This window comes from Orcinus orca, chromosome 13 (assembly GCF_937001465.1).
Source record: "Orcinus orca chromosome 13, mOrcOrc1.1, whole genome shotgun sequence".
Lineage (NCBI taxonomy): Eukaryota > Metazoa > Chordata > Mammalia > Artiodactyla > Delphinidae > Orcinus > Orcinus orca.
The window spans coordinates 66,008,687-66,033,793 of NC_064571.1; the positions used below are offsets into that span (position 1 = coordinate 66,008,687).

General features: G+C 37.8%; 1 protein-coding gene across 6 annotated transcripts in view; it reads right to left on the bottom strand.

Annotated features, from left to right (window-relative positions):
* The window catches only part of BIRC6 (baculoviral IAP repeat containing 6), a 239,505-nt gene that overhangs the window by 65,346 nt on the left and 149,052 nt on the right, over window positions 1–25,107 (bottom strand). For all 6 annotated transcript variants that reach the window (XR_004482481.2, XM_033425249.2, XM_049696304.1 and 3 more), the window contains 7 exons: window positions 14,656–14,787; window positions 13,370–13,537; window positions 12,170–12,343; window positions 10,568–10,764; window positions 5,263–5,563; window positions 2,889–3,106; window positions 488–652 (listed from right to left, as the gene is read on the bottom strand). Coding sequence is in view for 5 of the 6 variants with exons in the window: in XM_033425249.2 (XP_033281140.1) it covers window positions 488–652; window positions 2,889–3,106; window positions 5,263–5,563; window positions 10,568–10,764; window positions 12,170–12,343; window positions 13,370–13,537; window positions 14,656–14,787 (1,355 nt within the window). In the remaining variant the exon portion in view is untranslated. The remainder of the gene's footprint in view (window positions 1–487; window positions 653–2,888; window positions 3,107–5,262; window positions 5,564–10,567; window positions 10,765–12,169; window positions 12,344–13,369; window positions 13,538–14,655; window positions 14,788–25,107) is intronic.

Below are 25,107 nucleotides of genomic sequence, written 5' to 3' on the forward strand. Positions count from 1 at the left end.
AAAAATGGACAACTAATTTTAGTCAATTAGTTGATCCAGGAACAAAAGCTAATCTTTAAGAACGTACTCTTCTCATTTCTGTGGTACTGAAGACTTTATAAGCTAGTTCACCTTGCCCAGTTCTAGAAAACTTACAGAACAATGTGAGAAACAAAGATATAAAAAATAGATTTTTTTAAAGAGTCCAGATATAGCACTTTAGATGAGAAGTTGACCAGAAGAAAGTAGACATGGCACAGTCCAGTTATTTGATAATTTCATCTTTGTCACTTTCCTCTCAGTGAAGAAGCTAAGAGGGAAGAATTTAGAGTTACAAGTAGGGAAGAGAAATCTCTGTCCAGTATCTTAAATGTACTGAGAGCAAGAAGTACAATGGGCTGTATAAAAGTAGCTTAGGATGAGATGGATAGTCAACAATAGTTAAAAATCAATACAACAACAAAAAATTTAACTATTATCACTGACAATGTCAACTTTGCAAATATACCTGCAGGAGACAGGTAACATGTTCCTCTTCCAGCCTCTGTTTAGTTAAGGCTTGTTCCACATCCCATCCAGAAGCTGTAGAGCCTGTTCCAAAGCCAGTCCCTTTGGCCCAATAGAGCTGCTGTTCTTCTGTTGATGTAGGGTTGTGAGAGCTTGATACTGGCGGCTTATAACAAAAAATTAAAATGTATTACTATTTGGTTTCATTTATCATCAAAAATTTATCAGTAGAAATTTAAATAGTTTAGCTGCTATGGAGAACAGTTTGGCACTCCTTAAAAAATTAGACAAAGAAAGACAATGTGACCCAGCAATTCCACTCCTAGGTATACATCCAAAGACATAAAAACTGATACTCAAACAAATACGTTACTCTTATGTTCATAGCAAGACCATTCACAATAGCCAAAGGGTCAGCCCAAAAGCCCACCAATGGCTGAATGGATAAACAAACTGTGGTTTATACATACAATGGAATATTATTCAGCCATAAGGAATAACGAAGTTCTGATACATGTTACCTGGATGATACTCAAAAACATTATGCTAAGTCAAAGAAGACAGACACAAAGGTAACATGTTGTATGATTCCATTTATATGAAATATCCAGAGTAGGTAAATAAACAGAGACAGAATGCAAAGTATAGCTGTCAAGGGTTAGGGGAAGGGAAAAATGGGGAACAAATGCTTATATTTAAGAATAGATAAATGGGGACTTCCCTGGTGGCTCAGTGGTTAAGAATCCACCTGCCAATGCAGGGGACATGGGTTCGAGCCCTGGTCCAGGAAGATCCCACATGCCGTGGAGCAACTAAGCCCGTGGGCCACAACTACTGAAGCCCACGCGCCTAGAGCCCGTGCTCCACAACAAGAGAAGCCACCGCAATGAGAAGCCCACGCACCACAACGAAGAGTAGTCCCCACTCCTTGCAACTAGAGAAAGCCTGCCCGCAGTAACAAAGACCCAACACAGACAAAAATAAAAATTAATTAATTAATTATTTTTTAAAAAGGATAAATGAAACTTTAACAATGTTTCCCAGGAATAGATAGGTCAAAGCATTTTAGGGCCTAAAGAGTCAATAACTCAAAATTAAACAGAGAAAACAGTGAAAGGAATAGGGATATGAGCCAAATCATTTAGGATGAATCTATAATGGTGTCATATGTTTTCAATTAAAGGAAACTTCAACTGAGTAATGTAGACTGGCTCACCCCTGTTTTGCCATTGCTAAAGAAGCTAAGAAATCTAATAATCACCTGTCAGTTTATATAAAGCATGCTTATTTAATTTTAAAACTAAATTAAACTTTGAATACATTGAAGTTTTTGAAAAACTTCAAAAACTCTTAAGAGTGATTACTCCTTTGTTATCTTGAAGTGTTTTTGAAGTATCAAACTAAGATTAAATCAGAAAATCGTATATATTTGAAGATTTTATTCAAAGTTTGTCAGATTTCCAGCTAAAGACAGATTTGCTTGGAGACTGGCTAATATCAGAATCACTGAAATTATTTTCCTAAATTAACGGTTGAACAAGGACTATTTTTCCTAATAATTTATCTTCTTCCTTCTTATTTGGTGTCATTTCCTAAAACAGTCTCTGTTAGGTGATGCCTTGATATTTTTTCCGTTGAGCTATTGTTCACTGTATTCCTTCTTTTTTATTTTTGCCACGGTCAAAAAAAAAAAAAAATGTTAATGAAATGCCGTATTTTCTACTCTGTGAGAGGTAAACATGGACAGATGCTTCAGTTTATTAAAGTCTAATTAATAACTGTCTTTCTAAAAAGTTTTATATATTTTATGAGATGTCTTACACATCTTTTTCAGATTTATTTATAGATATTTTCTTTTTCTTTTGGCCGTGCCACCCAAAGGATGTGGGATATAGTTCCCCGACTAGGGATTGAACCCGCGCCCCCTGCGTTGGAAGCACAGAGTCTTAACCACTGGACCCCCAAAGGAAGTCCGACATTTTCTATTTTTGATACTATTCTAAAAGACATCTTTAAAAAGCTCATTTGGGACTTTATTGGTGGCACAGTAGTTAAGAAACCACCTGCCAATGCAGGGGACACAGGTTCAGTCCCTGGTCCGGGAAGATCCCACATGCGGCGGAGCAACTAAGCCTGTGTGCCACAACTACTGAGCCTGCGCTCTAGAGCCCATGAGCCACAACTACTGAGCCTACGTGCCACAGCTACTGAAGCTCACGCACCTAGAGCCTGTGCTCCACAACAAGAGTAGCCACCGCGATGAGAAGCCCATGCACCAAAGGGAAGAGTAGCTCCCGCTCCCCTCAACTAAAGAAAGCCAACACGCAGCAACGAAGACCCAACACAGCCAAAAATAGATATAAATAAAATGACACCTTCTTTATAAAAACAACTGAACCTACCTCTGTTTGATTGAGGCTAGAGTTTGGAACTCGTGGGGCATGGTGGCTCAGAGCAGAGAGACAGACAAGTATGAGGTGTAGTGCTCCAATTTCCAATGCCATCCTCCGCAGAAGCACACCATCGTCAGTCGTCAAAGGTGTAGTGCTAAACAAGCTACGAAGGACATGGAAAGGAAGGGTTGGGAGCACATTGGCTGATGGAGATTGCAGGATATGACCTAGATTAAAAGGAGAAGAGAACTCAAAATTAAAAATATTTAAAAACACAATAAGGAACAACACACAAGCTCACAAATTTATAATGGCAATGTAATATAAAATTATATCATTATACTTATTAGAAAGCAACCACAAAATAATATCAGAAATAGTGATATCTTAATCTTTAATAATAAAGTGTCTAGAAAAGTTCAGTAAGAAGACATCAGATACATAAACTCCAAAAGAAAGTTGAAATATACTCATATGATATTAGTTACAGACTGTCAAAATTATTATAATCTAGAATTTAAGCAAAAACTAACAACTAAAAAAGAAGCATTAAAAGTTTCTTACAAGAGTATGAAAGTAACTGCTTGCCTTGGAAGTAGTTTCAACCATGAATGCAAGCGTGTAACAATTTTGTTTTGTTTGCAATAAAGTTTTGTACTATGTTCTAGCTAGGGAGGAGCCTTAAATGTAAAAAAACAAAACAAACAAACACCCACTCCTAAATGAATGGGAGATGAGACTACTGTAAAAAGGTATGTCAGAATTATGCTTTTTAATAAACATTCATTGTATATTCACTAGAAATAGTTTGAAATGACCTAAAGACAATTCTTTTTCCTTTTCAGTTTAGTGTTACACCTACTATCTCATAATAGAGTCCTAAAATACTGTGGTTCTTATCCCTCTAGGTACTTAAAAAATCAGATGAAGCAATTAGAAATTCCCGATCCATTAAAATAAGTATATATAATTTATATATGAAACCAAACAAGCAGGACTTATTTAGTATATAGATACTGTAATTTAATAACAATTATTACAAAAACATTTAAAATTATGTCAACATTTTTGAAGAATTCCATCAATATGAAAAAGTCCATGCAATGAATATTCAACAGCTTCAGTTATAGGATTCACGAATAAATTCATATAATTTTATTGGATTATATATACTTTGTTGTACAGAGTTTAAAAGTGTATACTTTCTAAATGGCATGTGAAAGATATCACCTCTAATCAAAACGACATGAGTTTAAAGTAAGATTAAAAAATACTAATTATCAAATGTAATGGTAATTGAAGAATTAGAGGTAAACCAAATGAAAATGTACTTGCTAGGCTACCCTATGATTTTTCTTTGTTTCTTCTATTAACACAACTGCCAGCCCAATGGAAATAATCACCATAGCTTTCTATTATTATGCTCTATTATTATTATATTATGAAATAATCATATAGTATATTGTTATAATATTTTCTTCATTCTGTTCTCTTTTTTTTTGCAGTACGGGCCCAGCCCCTCCGCGGCACGTGGGATCTTCCCGGACCGGGGCACAAACCCGTGTCCCCTGCATTGGCAGGCAGACTCTCAACCACTGCACCACCAGGGAAGCCCCATTCTTTTCTCTTTAATCTAAATATTACTACCAGATTCACTGAAGAATTCTTTAAAAAGATTCTCATCATATCACTACTTCACTTAACATATTTTAATAAATTTTAATTACTATTCGGAATAAAATCTGAAGTTCTTAAGAAGCCTTTCCATGATCTGTTATCAATAACAACTTTTTAAATGAGTTCTCAGTCCTGCTTTATGCAAATTTCATCAGCCAACTTATCCCCTCTCATATAATATGAGCATATAAACACTGCTCAAATCATTCCTTCTTTCTGCAATAACCATTCTCAACCTACATTGACAATTTCCTTCAAGGCCCCACTAAAAACTACAATGCTGTTTTATTCACATTGCTGGGTAGTAAGGAAATGATCTCACACTTGTAAGCCTCCATAATACTGTACTTCTCTCAAGGCTTTTATAACTTGCTATGTCTATATGTGTATATACATTCCTCATTGCTATTACTGGAACACATTAGCTACTTGATGGCAGGATCTAAATACCTGCTTCATCTTTAAATGCCTCCAACGGTGCCCAGCAGTTTTGTAAGCACTCAATATATAACTTTTGAATGAATAAAGAAGTGAAAATGAAGCTTCTTTAGGATTTATTATATCTATTATTGGAACTAAGTTGCCAATAAGAAATTATCTAGTAGCTAAACTATGAAATAAATAAATGATGAATAATAGGTAATGATCTGAGTAATTTTACACAACCTACCTACATTAAATTTCATTAATAACACTAAACACTTACTTCCTTCTCCATCATCTGTCACTCCCAAAACCAAGCGAAGAAGGCACTGGGCATGTTTTCTTTCTTTTAGTAGCACTTCAGCATAGCCCGGAAGACGAAGAAATAATCCAAAAGCAGCCAAAGAATGGGCAGGTATGGGAGACATGGTCTGTACTGCTGACTTGATAGGTGGAGGTTCAGCAGCAATGGTTTCTGGTGCTTCATAAACTAATTCCCCTGATTGTTCAATAGTCACCCATTCAAACTGATCACTATCCTTTGGTTTCTCCTGAGTGGTAGATGTTACAACTGGAGCACTCACCTAAAGAAAAAACAATTTTGTTCGGCTATTTGTATGTTTCAACATCAGATTCAAACTAAAGACTTGAATTCAAATGATCTCCTTAAAATATAAGAATATAAAAATCAATAAAGGATGTATAACTGATCACTTTGGTGTATACCTGAAACTAACACATTGTTAATCAACTATACTCCAATATAAAATAAATTTTTTTAAAAAAATCAGTAAAAGGACATGTTTTTTAAAATGAGTTACATGATACCATGAGTATGGTGGTGTCTGCCAAGTATCTCTACTCTAAAAATGACTATTTTCTCCTTTGGAATTAGTTAAGTATCTGTAGACAGGTCCTTTGAGACTATATAAATACCCTGTTTTGCACTAAACTTTGATCATTAGAGTTAGCATTTTTATGCTGTGTGAAATAATCATGATTGCAGTGGTTGCCAAATGGTGATTTTCTAATTCTACCATTCCTGCTACATTAGTTGGCACTGAACTGTACACAAAAACGTTTCCTTCTTCTCCATCTATTTATTCATTCATTTATTTATATCCGTATGGATTCTAATTTTACTCTATAAGTTATAATCTGTTACTATCATTTTATCTGATGCCCAAGGAGAATCAGATTTGGTCAGTGGAACCCCCTTAAAGCAGGCTTCTGTATCTAGGCTCATCTTGTACATTCTCTGCCCCAATCCTAGAATTTTTCCAAGGGGCACTGATTTTAGTGGAAACGGTATTTTAAGAAGAAGATATGGTATATAGGAATGTACACACTGCTGGGGGTAGTCTGATTCCATGCCCTATAAGCAAACAAGTCTAGGAAAAAATATATAGAAACATGTATATCTGTGACTAAATATATAGACAAAATTTCTAGCCTGTACTCTTCCATATGCCATGGTCATGAAAAACAAAGGTAACAGAATTGTTACAGATTACAGGAGACTAAAGAGACAACTGAATGCAATATATGATCCTGAACTGAATCTCTGACGATTACCTCCCTCAAATCATGCAAAAGAAATTGAATTTTTTTCCTTTTGCCCTTGAGAACATTAGTGGGACAACTGGCAAAATGTGAATAAGATCTGATCACTGACTTATTTCACTGTTAACCACAGGTAACATTTTCTTATTTCTTTGCACGTCTGGTAATCTTTCTATTATACACCGTACATTATTGATGAGATGTTGTAGTAACTCTTAGTTCTATAATCATACTCTGCAATGTGTTCAGTTTTATTTTAGAAAATAGTTAAATTACTGATAGGTTACCTTGAGGCCTTCTGTAAATTTATTAGGAGAGTTTATTTTGGTTTTGCTCTTATTTCTCAAGTGAATCCCTGATTACCGGGATGCCATCTATACTCTTAATGTGTAACTCATTTTCAATTCCAATAGAAAAGCCAAGATTTTTACCTCTAACTTGGAAGGAATAGAACTGCAAATTGTCTTCTCCATGCTGGAAAGACGCTGAAATCTCTGGACAGCTCTTTCACCCTTCTAGTTTTCCCTCAAGAAACCTATGTATCCATAATTCAGGAGCCAGCTATTGTTGTGCAGAAATTCACGTGCAGAAATTCATGTGCAGAATTCCTGGAGCTCCCCCATCTGTGGCTCCCTCCTTTCTGAATTCCTCCCCTTTTAATTTCCAGCCAGGATGGAAGAACCAAACTCCTCTGTAGCTTTTGCATGAGTTCTACCATCCTACCCCACAGAGCCTGAGGAGTACTCTCAGGAGAAAAGTCACGTAGACACTAATCTCACCCAATGTGGTTCCATTCTTTTTGTGTTTAAATCCTCTTCAATATGTGTCTACTTTTAGTCGCTCTCCAGAGCCTTTCAACATTTTTTTTTAAAATAGTCTGTCCAGAGTTTATATATACAGGAGAGTTAATCCTATACCTGTTATTCTGTTTTACCAATTTACTTTTTATGGAAAGAGTAGTAATGTTGAGGGAAATGTACAAAATTTTCTTCACTGGGTATAAAATTCTAGGATGGCAGATTTTTTTTCTTTTTATATTTCAAAGATGTAATTCCCTGGCTCCCAAGGTTTCTGATGAAAGGTTAGTTGTCAGTGTTATTGTTACTGTTTTGAAAAGAAATGAGTTGACTGCTTTTTTGGCTGGTTTTAAGCTCTTCTCTTGTTTTTGTTTTAAGCAGTTTATCATAATGTTCTTAAATATGAATATCCTGCTTGGGGTTTACAGAGCTTCTTGAATTTTGGATTGAGGTTTTATATCAGTTCTGGAAATTTTCTTCCTTTCTGTACTGTTTCTGTCCCTGTTTCAATCCACTCTTTTTCTGCAACCATAAATTCACATCAGAATTTTTCACTTCTAGCTACAAGTCCATATAGCTCTTATGTTCTTTTCATTCCTTATACATTCCATGCTTCAGTTTGGATGATTTCTTTTGACGCATCTTCTCTATCACTAATTTTGTAATCTTTAGTGTTTAATCTGTAGAAAAATCCATCTAACAGTTTTCTTAATATGAAGTATTAGAAATTCCCAACCCATTCTACAAGACGGTATTACCCTGATACCAAAATGAGACAAAAACATCCTAAGAAAGTACAGACCAAAATCTGTATTCATTTCCTATATGGTAAGCTGTAACACATCACCACAAACTTACTTAAAACAATACAAATTTGTTATACTAAAGATCTAGAGGTCAGAAATCCAAAGAGAGTCTTAGGGAGCTAGAATCAAAGCTTTTGATCCTAAATATCAAGCGTTCCTTCTGGAGACTCTCAGGGAGTGTGGGTTCCTTGTGTTTTCCAGCTTCTAGAGGCTATTCACATTCCTTGGCTTTTGGCCGCTTCATTTGAACCTCTGCTTCCACAGTCACATCTCCTCCTTTGACTTTGCTACCACTGTCACACAACTTTCTCTATTCTTGGCTTCTGTTTAGATGGCTGACGGGATCCATGAATAATATGACTGATCTCTTCAAATAGCACTCTGTGTGACTGAATGCACTAGCATCTTGATTTTTCGGAGGCACCAGCAAAGGTTGAACAGCCACATCTTTGGCTTTTTCTCCAGAGCATGCTTTTCTGACAGCAAATCTCTAATTTTAGCATCTTTTGCAATCTGGATAGACTGAGAATTTCTCAAATTGTCAAGTGATAGTTGCTTGTTGCTCAACAGTTCTTTCCTCTCACATTTTACTATTAGCACCAAGAAGAAAACAGGTAACTCTTCACACTCGGGTTGGAAATTCAACTAAATATCCAAGTTCATCACTTACAAGTACTGCCTTCCACATTCAGGACATAAATATGCTAGGATTTCTACCAATAAAAGACAGGGATATCCTTTCCTCCAGTTTCCAATAACATGTTCCTCATTTCTTTCTAAGCTGCACCATTAGTACTTTTAACATCCATATTTCTACCAACAGTCTGCTTAAGCCAATTTAGGTATTCTCTATGATACACAGGTTCTCTCTACTGTGATCCTCACTTTCATCTGGGCCCTCACTGGCAAAGGCTTTCCATCCATAGTTCTACTAGTCACCTGTTCAAGGCAATCTAGACCTCTTTTTATCATGCTCCTCAAAATTCTTCCACACTCTGACAACTACCCAATTCTAAAGCCACTTCCACCTTTTAGTATTTATTATAGTAGCACCCAATTTCCACTCAATATAATAAAGCACACTGAATACTGAATTAGGGAAGTCATTTTCATTGAACAACAATAATCTTGAGAATGTCGAAGTTTTTTCCATTTCAAACTTTTGGCTGTATCATTACATTTTCTAGGAAGAAATAAAATTTTACTCATATTTTTCTGTGACAGTCATCTTATATCATGGTTATATTATCTTAAAATAAAAATAGCATAAGCTCTTTGAATAGCAGGTTAAGTAATAACCATTTACTGAATAGGTATTATTGTGGATTGAACTGTATCCTCCCAAAGATATGCTCAGGTCTTAACCCCCAATACCTGTGAATGTGACCTTATTTGGAAATAGGGTCTTTGCAGATGTAATCAATTAAGAGATGAGGTCATAATGGCTTAGGGTGGACCCTAAATCCAATGACAGTGTTGTTATAAGGAGAGGGAGATACAGAGACACACAGATACACAAAAGGAAGATGGCCATGTGAAAAGGCAGGCAGAAACTGGAGTGATGCCGCTACAGACCAATGAATGCCATTAACTGCCAGCAATAACCAGAAGCTAAGAAGAGGCAAGGAAGGATAATCTCCTAGAGCCATCAGTGACCATGGCTCTGGTGACACCTTGATTTCAGACTTACAGCCTCCTGAGCCGTAAGAAAATTAAATTTCGGTTGTTTTAAGCCACCCAGTTTGTGACACTTTGTCACCATGGCCCTAAGAAACTAATGCAAGCATACACACACACATACACACACACACACACCCCCAAGTACACACACACACACACACACTCCAAGTAGATAAAATTAGAGAGAATAATTCCCCTACCTCAATCAACAGAAATAAAGAACTTGGTGTTTACAACTCTTCACGCATCACACTCCCCCCTCATTAATAGCAGAACATCAAAAGTACACACCTCAGTGACAGTAACATCAATGAACAGGGGAAGAGATTAATGTTTTAAAAACTACTTAAATGGAAATGGCACTTAAAAAGGAATAAAAGTTAAGCCAAAAGACATAGTGTATTTGGGTAGAAGCATACACTACTATTTCACTCTCCCATTTCCAGTAATATCCGTAATTAATATCACACCTTAGGAAGCACAGAAACAAAAATGTTACAGTGTGATGACCATGAAATCAAAGTAATGCTACAGTGTGATGCCCCTGGCAAATCTGCCTGGTCTTCAACATTTCTTTACCAAATTAATTCTTACACAGCTCCATATAGGCTGAGCTTTGAAAGGTTTATACACTACTCAAAGACTAAGGGAAACGGTACTTCCAAATGTTAACTTAAACACAAACCGGAAAACAGAAGGTCTTTCCCATGGAATGATATAATTATTTAGAATCTTATCTTACCTGTTGAATTACTTCTGGATATAGCATGGGTAGTCTTTCTGCAATAAGAGCCAGTCCACCCATTCCTGCAAAAACTTGTAATGGTGACTGAATGGGACAGGTTTCAAGTAAGGATTCATCCAGTATCCCATCCATACATTCATCACTTGGAGTGAGAGCCTCATCATCGGGACAGCTACCAAGTAAATCTCCATGATCTAGAAGAATAATCGCAAATAACAGCTAAGAGAGGGTCTATTTTTATAATACTTTTTCATTTACAAAGCAAATACTGTTGTCATCTCTCTACTCAACAAAAGAGCATAATTATCTTAAGTTATTCAGATACAGCTATTTTAGGCTAGATGCTACAAACACATTTAGATAACTTCTGATGTTGCTTCCTACAGTCTTACTACTCGAAGTATATGGTCCATGGACTAGTAAGCATCAGTATCAGCCTGAGAGCTTCTGAAATGTAGACTCTCAGGTCCCATCCTAGACTGTGTAGGAATCTGCATTTTTATAATGTTCTAGGTGATTTACAAGCATACTGAAGTTTGAGAAGTACTGTCCTTTAGGGCAAATAAGTAAAACATCAGAGACTCCAGAAAATATTAATGTATGTGCATGTTATGCTCTAAAGTATCCAATTAGGAAAAACTGAATAATGACAAAGACTTTTCTTACTGAAAACTGAAAATTATACCATATTGGTTAACTTCAAATCACTCACAGAGAAAAACCAAAAGTTTATGTTCACACATAACCAGACCCTACGAACATTAAAACAGACAAATGATCCTGCTGAAAATCTGGGCAAAGAAAATGTACTAAAATTTATTAAAGAGTACAAAAGGCTAATAATTGAATCTTTCATCATGAGAAAGACTGACAATAAATAAGATGACACCATATCCACACTATGAAAATCATTGCTTAAATACCATTTATAGTAGTGAAAAATCAGAAACAATCAGATTCCTTCAACAACTGTGAAACAGATAAATTATTATATTAATTATATATTAAAAATAGGCAATAAAACGCACATTTATAAATATTTAATTGAATATATAAAAATAAAAAGGTAAGAAAATGTATGATCCGACTTTTGTTTAAGGTAAAAAATGTTTATGAACACAAAATATCACTCAATATAAATTATCAATAAATTGGAAATTCTAAATTGGGGTTCTCACTTTGATTATAAAATTATGAACAATTCACATGGCTCATGCAGAAATAATATTTTTAAAAATCAGGGAATTCCTTGGTGGCCCAGTGGTTAGGACTCCATGCTTTCACTGCTGAGGGCCCAGGATCGATCCCTGGTCGGGGAACTAAGATCCTGCAAGCCACACAGTGTGGCCAAAGGAAAAAAAAAATTAAAGCAGAAATTAAAGCATATGGGCCCATAAAATAAGTGATGCTACTCAAGGAATTAACATTAATTTCCAATGGAAATAATGGCAATTTTCTATATTTACAGATAACTCAGTCATAAAGAAAGAAAAGGATCTCAAGTTGATGTAACAAAAATGTACATTAAGTCATCAGCTATACAAATCCCTGCCTGCTCAGATTACAGACTGCAATTTTAAAGAAATATCATATACATACCTTTCTCAGGGTGCAGTCTTTTAAAAGAATCTGTTTTTGACAGACTTGGGTCTGTGATGACTCTAGAACCCAATTTAACTGTCAGATCTATTGAACGGTAACCTTGAGGAAGTTTTCGGTCATATAGCAGAGTTAAAAGTTGGGCAAGCGTCATTTCAGCTGGCAACGGCTGGCCTAAAAATGACATAACTAAGTTAAACCTGGAATCCGAGAGGGAGACATTTACTTGATTCCGTTTACTCAATTACTTAATGCTTTTACTAAGTTAAATTACAGGTAAGAGTTTGATTCTGACACCAATTTCAAAGCAATTTAAAAACTGCCCACAGAATGTTTACAAAACTCAAATTTACTTCTGACATATGTGAACAAAAATATCTATACAAAGTGTTAATCAGTTGCTAACCAAATCCCACCAACATCTTCTGAGAGCCACAGTGAATAGAAAAAAAAGAAACATTCCCATAAATCTGGGATTGGCAAATCTTTTCCATAAAAGGCCAGATAAAAAATATTTTAAGCTATGGAGGCCATATGGTCTCTGCTGCAACCTACTAACTCTACTGTAGCATGAAAACAGCTATGGACAATACATAACTGAATGGGCATAGCTGTATTCCTATAAAAATGTTTTTACAAAAAGAAGCATCCGGTCCACCTGCGGTAGTTTACTGACCTCTGCTTTAAATCAACAATGTAAAGCTAAGAAGTAAAATCCAGTCAAAGTTAGTTGGCAATTTGATTATAATGATACAGCACAAAAATGCAGATAAAATGGTTATCACCTTGACCAACGGAAAGTATACTGGTCAAAGAATATGTTTAGGTAGAGAGGAAGCTTAACTATCAGGGCTACATCTAAGAATTCCACAGCTAGAACTAATTCTTTAAAATTAGCCTCACACTGCATCCTACATAACTTGTTATGAACACACAAAAATATTCATTTTACTGATCATTTTATGGCACATTCATAAGAAAATTCAGGAAGCAAGTAAAGTGTAAAAATGCAACATTATAGTGTTAAAAGGGGTACGAAATAGGTTACTCCCTTTTTGTTCTCACTTCTTTTGGAGGGAACTATATGGACAAAGTTTCACTAAATTATTTATCTCATCAATAGCACCTGATTACACATCTGATTTGTACACTTGTAAGATTACTAAAATTTCTTATATGTTTTATCACTGTGAACACTACCAGCTAAGAGTTTGTGGAACAGGTGAAACACAGGGACAGTGATTATTTTGTTGGCGGCCTCTGCTCCTGAGGAAGCACTTCCTGTTTTATCGGGCATTGTCCTCCCTCTCCTGGATGGTGGGCGAGGTGGTGTAGATGACACAGCACGTTTAGATTGGGATTTCAGCCCTAAAAGAAAAAAAATCACCAAGATTTTATATAGCCAACACACTCATGAAGTAAAAGTGTATTCCTACAATATATTACTAAAGCGCCACACTCCTAACGCCAAAAGATAGAAATATTTCTTCTCATTAAATATCTATTCTCTTGATTCTACCTGTCATGTATTATACTCCATGAATAACTGGCTGCATGTGTAACTATTTTCCAAGAAAGTATAAATTAACTCCTATACTCTCTGAGATACATATAGATGACCATCCATTTACTAGAATGTAATTTTGTGCAAATATGTACAGAAAATCTTGTGTTCTTAATTTTTCTCTGAGATAGGATGGATTAAACCAATACATAGGTCTGCTATTTGAGGAGTAAGGTAATCTAGGCTGAGCTTTCTCTTCTGAACTAAGAATTTTGTTAAAGAAAATATCCTCCAAAATTATCACTTATCATGGTCATTTTTTCTTCTTCCTGCATCTAACAGTAAAAACTCATTTTTCAACCAATTTTCTTTTGATGATTTTTATTTTCTAATTTTATGTAATAAGCACAATATCATAAGTAAAACTAGTGAATACTTTTTCATTTTTAAAAAAAAGGAGGTTACAGGGACTTCCCTGGTGGTCCAGTGATTGAGAATCCTCTTTCCAATGCAGGGGATGCAGGTTCAATCCCTGGTCGGGGAAGTAAGATCCCACATGCCACGGGGCAACTAAGCCTGCGTGCTACAACTAGAGAGAAGCCCACGCATCGCAACTAAGACCCGATGCAGCAATCAATCAATCAATCAATAAATAGGAGGTTACAGAAAAATTCCTTAACACTTAGTGAGCTTTTAAGAGTATAATTCCCAGTACGCTGTCAAACTGAAACAAAATATCTATTTACACATGCTGAGTATCTGATTAAAATATACTAAGCTCAAAATAAGTTTAATAATTCCAGTGCCAAAAAGTAATGGATTTCTGGTGCAATAATTGTGTATTTAATATTAAGACATCATTATGCCAGCTTTCTGCATTAATACTTTTTATTACATGAAGCTCCTGTAAATATAAATTGTTACATTTTACAGAAACCCAAACAAAATCAAGATCATAAAAAAAAAAAGCAAGCAAGCATACCTGAAGCAACAACAACACTGTAATTGTCCTGAAATCCATTTTCTGCCTTAACTTTTTCCTTCTCTTCATGGTTTTTCTTGTCTTTGTCATCTTTTTGTTCATTAATTAGTTTAGCAGTGATACTTGGTGTATCTGTAAGAAATTTTTATGCAAAATACATTGCTTTTCAAAATGGTTAAGAAGGGAAGCAATAAATATCTTGGGGACGTTTACACGAGATTATTATTATCACTAATACAAAGGCAATGTAAATGGTCTGGAAGGAATGTTGTTAAGGAAAATCTGACATTCAATTCTCATTATCAATGAAAGGAACTCATCACTCTCCTTAGGCCAGGATATTTAAATTCCAATCTCTAGAAAATATTATGTATTACAATAGTCTACCTCTAGAGGAAGTTTTGAAAACCATTATCAAGAGCATTTGCTTTACTGTAGGCATAGTTCAATATGCTTGCCACGTAACATCAATTTCAGTCCTCACAACATGCAAACCAAGGAAGAATATTATTTTCAAAATAGGGTAAACAGCCTTATTAGCAAGGTTACTCATACAACCTGCAAAGGGCAATATGGAATTCAAGCTCAGGACTCCTCCTAATGCATTACATTAGACTTCTATTTTATTCTACAAATAGGAGTATAAAGGAACAAATGTAAGTAACAGAGGTTTCTGGTTTTGTTGTTTTTATTTGGTTAAGAAGCTTAGATGAAGTGATATATTTTACAAGTACTTTAAGAATGAATACTGGGCTTCCCTGGTGGCGCAGTGGTTGAGAGTCCGCCTGCCGATGCAGGGGACACGGGTTCGTGCCCCGTTCTGGGAAGATCCCACATGCCACAGAGCGGCTGGGCCCGTGAGCCATGGCCGCTAAGCCTGCGCGTCTGGAGCCTGTGCTCCGCAATAGGAGAGGCCACAACAGTGAGAGGCCCGCATACCGCAAAAAAAAAAAAAAAAGAATGAATACTAAAGACCTTCATAGATAGTTACTACTCTGAAATCATATTTTCTTTCATGCTTTTGAATATGGCATGCTATTATAAATCATGAAATAAATGATGTCCATACAGTGATCTTATTTAACCATTAAGAAGCTCAAAAAGCTGGATGAACTGTTCTGACATTAAGAATGTTTTTCACTAAATGGATATGACTGATACAGGCTCTCTTTTTACTTTTCTAACTTAACACAGTTATGATCCAGTGCTTTATTATAATGTTAAGGTGAAATGATCAAGTGATAAAACAGCATCTTTTGTATTATTTCCTATTTTGTAGCTTTCTTTGAATATCTGAAAATATCCCTGTGATCTCAATTTCTAGAACCTCTTCTAAACTACAGATTGCCTTTAGACCATTTCTATTTTTGTGAAATTAAAAAAAAAATTAAACACTGTTAATACAGCAGCTCCCCCTTATCCATGGTTTCATTTTCTGTGGTTTCAGTTACTTGCAGTCTGAGGATATTAAATGAAAAATTCCAGAAATAATTAACTCATAGGTTTTAAATTGCTTGCTGTTCTGACTATAATGACGAAATCTCACTGGATCCATCCCACTTGGAATTCCCAACCATGTCATCGTCTGCTCTGACATTCAGTCATGGATGTCAGTCGTCATGGCTAGATAACCCAGGATCACCCAAAGCAGATGATCCCTCTTCTGTTCCTCCTTTGGATGTATTGTTAGAAGGTCAAAAGTAACCTAAGCCTATGTTCCCAATGCCTATGTCATTCACCTCACTTCATCTCATCACGTAGGCATTTTATCATCTCTCATCATCACAAGAAGGAGGGTGAGACAGTACAGTAAGATTATTTTGAAAAAGAGAGACCACATTACCTAACTTTTATTACAGTATATTAGGTAATCGTTCTATTTTATTATTAGTTATTCTTATTGATCTCTTACTGTGGGCACAGTAAGAGATTAACATATATATCATATTTATCATAGATATGTATGGAAGAGAAAAAACATAGTATATACAGGGTTCGCTACTGTCTGTGGTTTCAAGCATCAACTGGGGGTCCTGGAATGTATCCCCTGCAGATAAAGGGGGACTACTGTAATAAATACATAATGCAACAATACATTTTACTTTCTCAGAAAAACAAGCAAGTAACCCCAAATGGCAAAAAGAGTTACACAAGTCAGAGGGAAATATTTAAGTAATAAAAAATTCACACAATCATAGTTCATTAGGTGATAAGAATTTATATTCTTTATTTTTATATTACTTTGTTATCTAAGACTCCTAACTAAATAAAAATAACAAAACAAGAATATATATAGTGTTATCTCAATAAATGCCATTCAAACACTAAAAGGTATCACTGAGAAAGATTTTGCTCAATTTACTGCTTAAAATTGTTCTGGCTTGGATTTCCACCTGTGGCCAAAATGAAATAACAAAGACCAGATTACTGTCCTACCTGAAATAACTAAAAATTAGGAAAATATATGAAATAAAGTTTTCAGATACTGGGCATCAGGAAGGCAGGACAGTGATTCCTGGGTGAATGGAAACAAATGAAGTAAGCACTAGGATTGCACCAGCTTATTTCCCGCAATTTCCCAGACCACAGCTCAGCACAACCGAGGCATCACTCAAGGTGAAGATACAGAGATGGGAATCCAGGAAGACAAAGGCAGGTTTGGCTGCAGTTCACAGGGCACAGTGCCAACAAGGAGAGATCTGCACAGAGAGTGAGCCCCAGTGATCTAGAGAGGGTCTCCTCTAATCTGGAATGCATACTGACAAGCATTACACACAAGGAAACCACCTAAAGGGCAAGGAAAATACTTTTAAAAAGTAGCAAGGGGGGTGACAGGGCGAGAGAGAGTCATGGGCATATACACACTAACAAAGGCAGTAAGGTAGATAGCTAGTGGGAAGCAGCCGCATGGCACAGGGATATTGGCTCGGTGCTTTGTGACAGCCTGGAGGGGTGGGATAGGGAGGGTGGGAGGGAGGGAGACGCAACAGGGAAGACATATGGGAACATATGTTTATGTATGACTGATTCACTTTGTTATAAAGCAGAAACTAACACACCATTGTAAAGCAATTATACCCCAATAAAGATGTTAAAAAAAAAAAAAAAAAAAAGTAGCAAGGGGGGACTCCCCTGGTGGTCCAGTGGTAAAGAATCCACCTTGTGGGCTTCCGTGGTGGCGCAGCGGTTAAGAATCCGCCTGCCAACGCGGGAGACGCGGGTTCGAGCCTTGGTCTGGGAGGATCCCAAATGCCACGGAGCAACTGAGCCCATGCGCCACAACTGCTGAGGCTGCGCTCTGGAGACCGCGAGCCACAACTACTGAAGCCCGCGTGCCTAGAGCCTGTGCTCCGCAACAAGACAAGGCACCACAATGAGAAGCCCGCGCACTGCAACGAGGAGTGGCCCCCACTTACCGCAACCAGAGAAAGTCCGTGTGCAGCAGCAAATACCCAACGCAGCCAAATATAAATAAATAAATTAATTAAAAAAAAAAAAGAATCCACCTTGCAAGGCAGGGAACGCCGGTTCAATCCCTGGTCGGGGAATTAAGATCCCACATGCCGCGGGGCAACTAAGCCCGTGCGCCACAACTACTGAGCTCGCGTGCCACAGAGTCCACTCGCCCTGAAGCCCGCAAGCCACAACTAGAGAGAAAACCCGCACAGCACAACTAGAGAGAAGCCCGCATGCCACAACGAAGAGCCCGTGTGCTGCAAAGAAAGATCCTGCACGCCACAACTAAGACCCAACACAGCCAAAAAATAAATAAATAAAATAAATCAATATTAAAAAAAAAAAAAAAGTAGCAAGGGGATGAATCCCAGGTTCTAAAATGAGGGCTGGAATACTTAGTATTCCCAATGCCTAGTGAATTTCTAACAGAATTATCAGAAGAGTATAACCTCAGCAGTGGGGCCAAATTAACCCCAGACCTCTGTTTTCAAATGTGGTACTGTGCTTCTATTCCAATACAGTACCTCCTTAAAAGTAAGTCCAGTAAAATTAAAACACTAGTTCCTTAGTCTCACCAGACACATTCTATATGCTTAAAAGCTACTGCACTAGATAGTATAGGATTATAAAATATTTCCATCATCACAGTAAGTTCTGCTCTAAATTAACAGCTGCTCTGGTCCCACCTAATAAAGCTTATTAAAAGCTGGTCCTAAAAGTAACGTTCTGTTTTTAAGTAACATAACTACATCTCAGAAAGAAATAAAAAATATTTATTAGAATACAAAAATATCCACCACCCAGAAAAGTAAAAATCACATTGTCTAGCAACCAACGAAATTTTCTAGGCAAATTAAAAAAACAGGGGCTTCCCTGGTGGCGGAGTGGTTGAGAGTCCGCCTGCTGATGCAGGGGATGCGGGTTCGTGCCCCAGTGCGGGAAGATCCCACATGCTGCAGAGCGGCTGGGCCCGTGAGCCATGGCTGCTGAGCCTGCACGTCTGGGGCCTGTGCTCCGCAACAGGAGAGGCCACAACAGCGAGAGGCCCGTGTACCACACACACAAAAAAAAGCAGTAACACACAATCCACAATGAAAAAAATAAATCTACATAAACAGATCAATAGACTCAAGACACTAGGGACTTCCCTGGCAGTCCAGTGGTTAAGGCTCTGTGCTTCCACTCCACAGGGCACGGGATCAATCCCTGGTCAGGGAACTAAGATTCCGCGGGTCGAGCGGTGTGACCAAAACAAACAAACAAACAAACAACAAAAAATCAAGACACTAGAAGAAAGCTTGTACACTTTAAATAAAGAGAAGGACATATATAGAAAAGAACCAGATATAACTTCCAGCAGATTAGATACTGAAGTCAATTTGAAGATAGAACAATATAAATTATCAAAAATTTTAGAGCGGACGAGGGGAAGATGGCGGAAAAGTAAGACGCGGAGATCACCTTCCTCCCCACAAATACACCAGAAATACATCTACACGTGGAACAACTCCTACAGAACACCTACTGAACGCTGGCAGAAGACCTCAGACCTCCCAAAAGGCAAGAAACTCCCCCACGTACATGGGTAGGGCAAAAGAAAAAAGAATAAACAGAGACAAAAGGATAGGGACAGGACCTGCACCAGTGGGAGGGAGCTGTGAAGGAGGAAAGGTTTCCACATACTAGGAAGCCCCTTTGCGGGCGGAGACTGCAGCTGGAGGAGGGGGAAAGCTTCGGAGCCGCGGAGGAGAGCACAGCAGCAGGAGGGCAGAGGGCAAAGTGGAGAGATTCCCACACAGAGGATCGGTGCCGAGCGGCACTCACCAGCCCGAGAGGATTGTCTGCTCACCCGCCAGGGCAGGTGGCGGTGGGAGCTGAGGCTCGGTTTTCAGTCGCAGCGCACGGAGAGGACTGGGGTTGGCGGCATGAACACAGCCAGTAGGGGGTTAGTGCACCACGGCTAGCCAGCCGGGAAAAGTCTGGACCTGCCAAAGAGGCAAGAGACTTTTTCTTGCCTCTTTGTTTCCTGGTGCGCGAGGAGAGGGGATTAAAAGCGCTGCTTAAAGGAGCTCCAGAGACGGGCGTGAGCCGCGGCTAAAAGCACAGACCCCAGAGGCGGGCATGAGACGCTAAGGCTGCTGCTGCTGCCACCAAGAAGCCTGTATGCGAGCACAGTTCACTATCCACACCTCCCTTCCGGGGAGGCTGTGCAGCCCGCCACTGCCAGGGTCCCAGAATTCAGGGACCACTTCCCCGGGACAACGCACGGCGTGCCTCAGGCTGGTGCAATGTTACGCTGCCGCCGCAGGCTCGCCGCGCACTCCGTGCCCCTCCCTCCCCCTGGCCTGAGTGAGACAGAGTCCCCGAAGCAGCTGCTCTTTTAACCCCGTCCTGTTTGAGCGAAGAACAGACGTCCTCCAGCGACCTACACGCAGAGGCGGGGCCAAATCCAAAGCTGAGCCCCGGGAGCTGTGAGAACAAAGAAGAGAAAGGCAAATCTCTCCCAGCAGCCTCAGAAGCAGCGGATTAAAGCTCCACAATCAACTCGATATACCCTGCATCTGTGGAATACATGAATAGACAACGAATCACCCCAAATTAGGGAGGTGGACTGAGAGCAAGATTTATGATTTTTTCCCCTTTTCCTCTTTTTGTGAGCGTGTATGTGCATGCTTCTGTGTGAGATTTTGTCTGTATAGCTTTGCTTCCACCATTTGTCCGAGGGTTCTATCCGTGCGTTATTTTTTTCTTTAAAAACATTTTTTTAATAATTATTCTTTATTTTAATAACTTTATTTTATCTTACTTTATTTTATTTTATCTTCTTTCTTTCTTTCCTCCCCTCCCTCGCTCTCTCCCTCCCTCCTTCCCTCCTTCCTTCCTTTCTTTCTTTCTTTCTCTCCCTTTTATTCTCAGCCGTGTGGATTAAAGGCTCTTGGTGCTGCAGCCAGGAGTCAGTGCTGTGCCTCTGAGGTGGGAGAGCCAACTTCAAGACACTGGTCCACAAGAGACCTCCCAGCTCCACACAATATTAAACAGCGAAAATCTCCCAGAGATCTCCATCTCAACACCAGCACCGAGCTTCACTCAACAACCAGCAAGCTACAGTGCTGGACACCCTATGCCAAACAACTAGCACGACAGGAACACAACCCTACACATTAGCAGAGAGGCTGCCTAAAATCATACCAAGTTCACAGACACCCCAAAACACACCACCAGATGTGGACCTGCCCACCAGAAAGACAAGATACAGCCTCATCCCCCAGAACACACGCACTAGTCCCCTCCACCAGGAAGCCTACACAACCCACTGAATCAACCTTAGCCTCTGGGGACAGACACCAAAAACAACGGGAACTACAAACCTGCAGCCTGCAAAAAGGAGACCCCAAACACAGCAAGATAAGAAAAACGAGAAGACAGAAAAATACACGGCAGATGAAGGAGCAAGATAAAAACCCACCAGACCTAACAAATGAGGAGGAAATAGGCAGTCTACCTGAAAAGGAATTCAGAATAATGATAGTAAAGATGATCCAAGATCTTGGAAATAGAATAGACAAAATGCAAGAAACATTTAACAAGGACATAAAAGAACTAAAGATGAAACAAGCAACGATGAACAACACAATAAACGAAATTAAAAATACTCTATATGGGATCAATAGCAGAATAACTGAGGCAGAAGAACGGATAAGTGACCTGGAAGATAAAATAGTGGAAATAATTACTGCAGAGCAGAACAAAGAAAAAAGAATGAAAAGAACTGAGGACAGTCTCAGAGACATCTGGACAACATTAAACGCACCAATATTCGAACTACAGGGGTTCCAGAAGAAGAAGAGAAAAAGAAAGGGACTGAGTAAATATTTGAAGAGATTATAGTTGAAAACTTCCGTAATATGGGAAAGGAAATAGTTAATTAAGTCCAGGAAGCACAAAGAGTCCCATACAGGATAAATCCAAGGAGAAATATGCCAAGACATATTAACCAAACTGTCAAAAATTAAATACAAAGAAAACATATTAAAAGCAGCAAGGGAAAAACAACAAATAACACACAAGGGAATCCCCATAAGGTTAACAGCTGATCTCTCTGCAGAAACTCTGCAAGCCAGAAAGGACTGGCAGGACATATTTAAAGTGATGAAGGAGAAAAACCTGCAACCAAGATTACTCTACCCAGCATTGATCTCATTCAGATTTGATGGAGAAATTAAAACCTTTACAGACAAGCAAAAGCTGAGAAGTTCAGCACCACCAAACCAGCTTTAACAACAAATGCTAAAGGAACTTCTCTACGCAAGAAACACAAGAGAAGGAAAAGACCTACAATAACGAACCCAAAACAATTAAGAAAATGGGAATAGGAACATACATATCGATAATTACCTTAAATGTAAATGGCTAAATGCTCCCACCAAAAGACACAGATTGGCTGAATGGATACAAAAACAAGACCGATATATATGCTGTCTACAAGAGACCCACTTCAGACCTAGAGACACATACAGACTGAAAGTAAGGGAACGGAAAAAGATATTCCATGCAAATGGAAACCAAAAGAAAGCTGGAGTAGCAATATTCATATCAGACAAAATAGACTTTAAAATAAAGACTATTAGAAGAGACAAAGAAGGACACTACATAACGATCAAGGGATCGATCCAAGAAGAAGTTATAACAATTGTTAATACTTATGCCCCCAACATAGGAGCACCTCAATACATAAGGCAAATACTAACAGCCATAAAAGGGGAAATGGACAGGAACACATTCATGGTAGGGGACTTTAACACCCCATTTTCACCAATGGACAGATCATCCAAAATGAAAATAAATAAGGAAACACAAGGTTTAAATGATACATTAAACAAGATGGACTTAATTGATATTTATAGGACATTCCATCCAAAAACAACAGAATACACATTTTTCTCAAGTGCTTATGGAACATTCTCCAGGATAGATCATATCTTGGGTCACAAATCAAGCCTCGGTAAATTTTTAAAAATTGAAATTGTATCAAGTATCTTTTCCGACCACAATGCTATGAGACTAGATATCAATTACAGGAAAAGATTTGTAAAAAATACAAACACATGGAGGCTAAACAATACATCACTTAATAACGAAGTGATCACTGAAGAAATCAAAGAGGAAATTAAAAAATACCTAGAAACAAATGACAATGGAGACACGACGACCCAAAACTTATGGGATTCGGCAAAAGCAGTTCTAAGAGGGAAGTTTATAGCAATATAATCCTACCTTGAGAAACAGGAAACATCTCGAATAAACAACCTAACCTTGCACCTAAAGCAATTAGAGAAAGAAGAACAAAAAAAAAAACCCAAAGTTAGCAGAAGGAAAGAAATCATAAAAATCAGATCAGAATTAAATGAAAAAGAAATGAAGGAAACGATAGCAAAGATCAATAAAACTAAAAGCTGGTTCTTTGAGAAGATAAACAAAATTGATAAACCATTAGCCAGACTCATCAAGAAAAAAAAAGGAGAAGACTCAAATCAATAGAATTAGAAATGAAAAAGGAGAAGTAACAACTGACACTGCAGAAATACAAAAGATCATGAGAGATTACTACAAGCAACTCTATGCCAATAAAATGGACAACCTGGAAGAAATGGACAAATTCTTAGAAAGGCACAACCTGCCAAGACTGAATCAGGAAGAAATAGAAAATATGAACAGACCAATCACAAGCACTGAAATTGAAACTGTGATTAAAAATCTTCCAACAAACAAAAACCCAGGATCAGATGGCTTCAGAGGCGAATTCTATCAAACATTTAGAGAAGAACTAACACCTATCCTTCTCAAACTCTTCCAAAATATAGTAGAGGGAGGAACACTCCCAAACTCATTCTATGAGGCCACCATCATCCTGGTATCACCCTGATAGCGAAATCAGACAAGGATGTCACAAAGAAAGAAAACTACAGGCCAATATCACTGATGAACATAGATGCAAAAATCCTCAACAAAATACTAGCAAACAGAATCCAACAGCACATTAAAAGGATCATACAACATGATCAAGTGGGGTTTATTCCAGGAATGCAAGGATTCTTCAATATACGCAAATCAATCAATGTAATACACCATATTAACAAACTGAAGGAGAAAAACCATATGATCAGCTCAATAGATGCAGAGAAAGCTTTTGACAAAATTCAACACCCATTTATGATAAAAGTCCTGCAGAAAGGAGGCATAGAGGGAACTTTCCTCAACATAATAAAGGCCATATAAAAAAATAAATAAATAAAAAAAAATAAAGGCCATATATGACAAACCCACAGCCAACATCATCCTCAATGGTGAAAAACTGAAAGCATTTCCACTAAGATCAGGAACAAGACAAGGGTGCCCACTCTCACCACTCTTATTCAACATAGTTTTGGAAGTTTTAGCCACAGCAATCAGAGAAGAAAAGGAAATAAAAGGAATCCAAATCGGAAAAGAAGAAGTAAAGCTGTCACTCTTTGCAGATGACATGATACTATACATAGAGAATCCTAAAGATGCTACCAGAAAACTACTAGAGCTAATCAATGAATTTGGTAAAGTAGCAGGATACAAAATTAATGCACAGAAATCTCTGGCATTCCTATACACTAATGATGAAAAATCTGAAGGTGAAATCCAGAAAACACTCCCATTTATCACTGCAACAAAAAGAATAAAATATCTAGGAATAAACCTACCTAAGGAGACAAAAGACCTGTATGCAGAAAATTATAAGACACTGATGAAAGAAATTAAAGATGATACAAATAGATGGAGAGATATACCATGTTCTTGGATTGGAAGAATCAACATTGTGAAAATGACTCTACTACCCAAAGCAATGTACAGATTCAATGCAATCCCTATCAAACTACCACTGGCATTTTTCACAGAACTAGAACAAAAAATTTCACAATTTGTTTGGAAACACAAAAGACCCCAAATAGCCAAAGAAATCTTGAG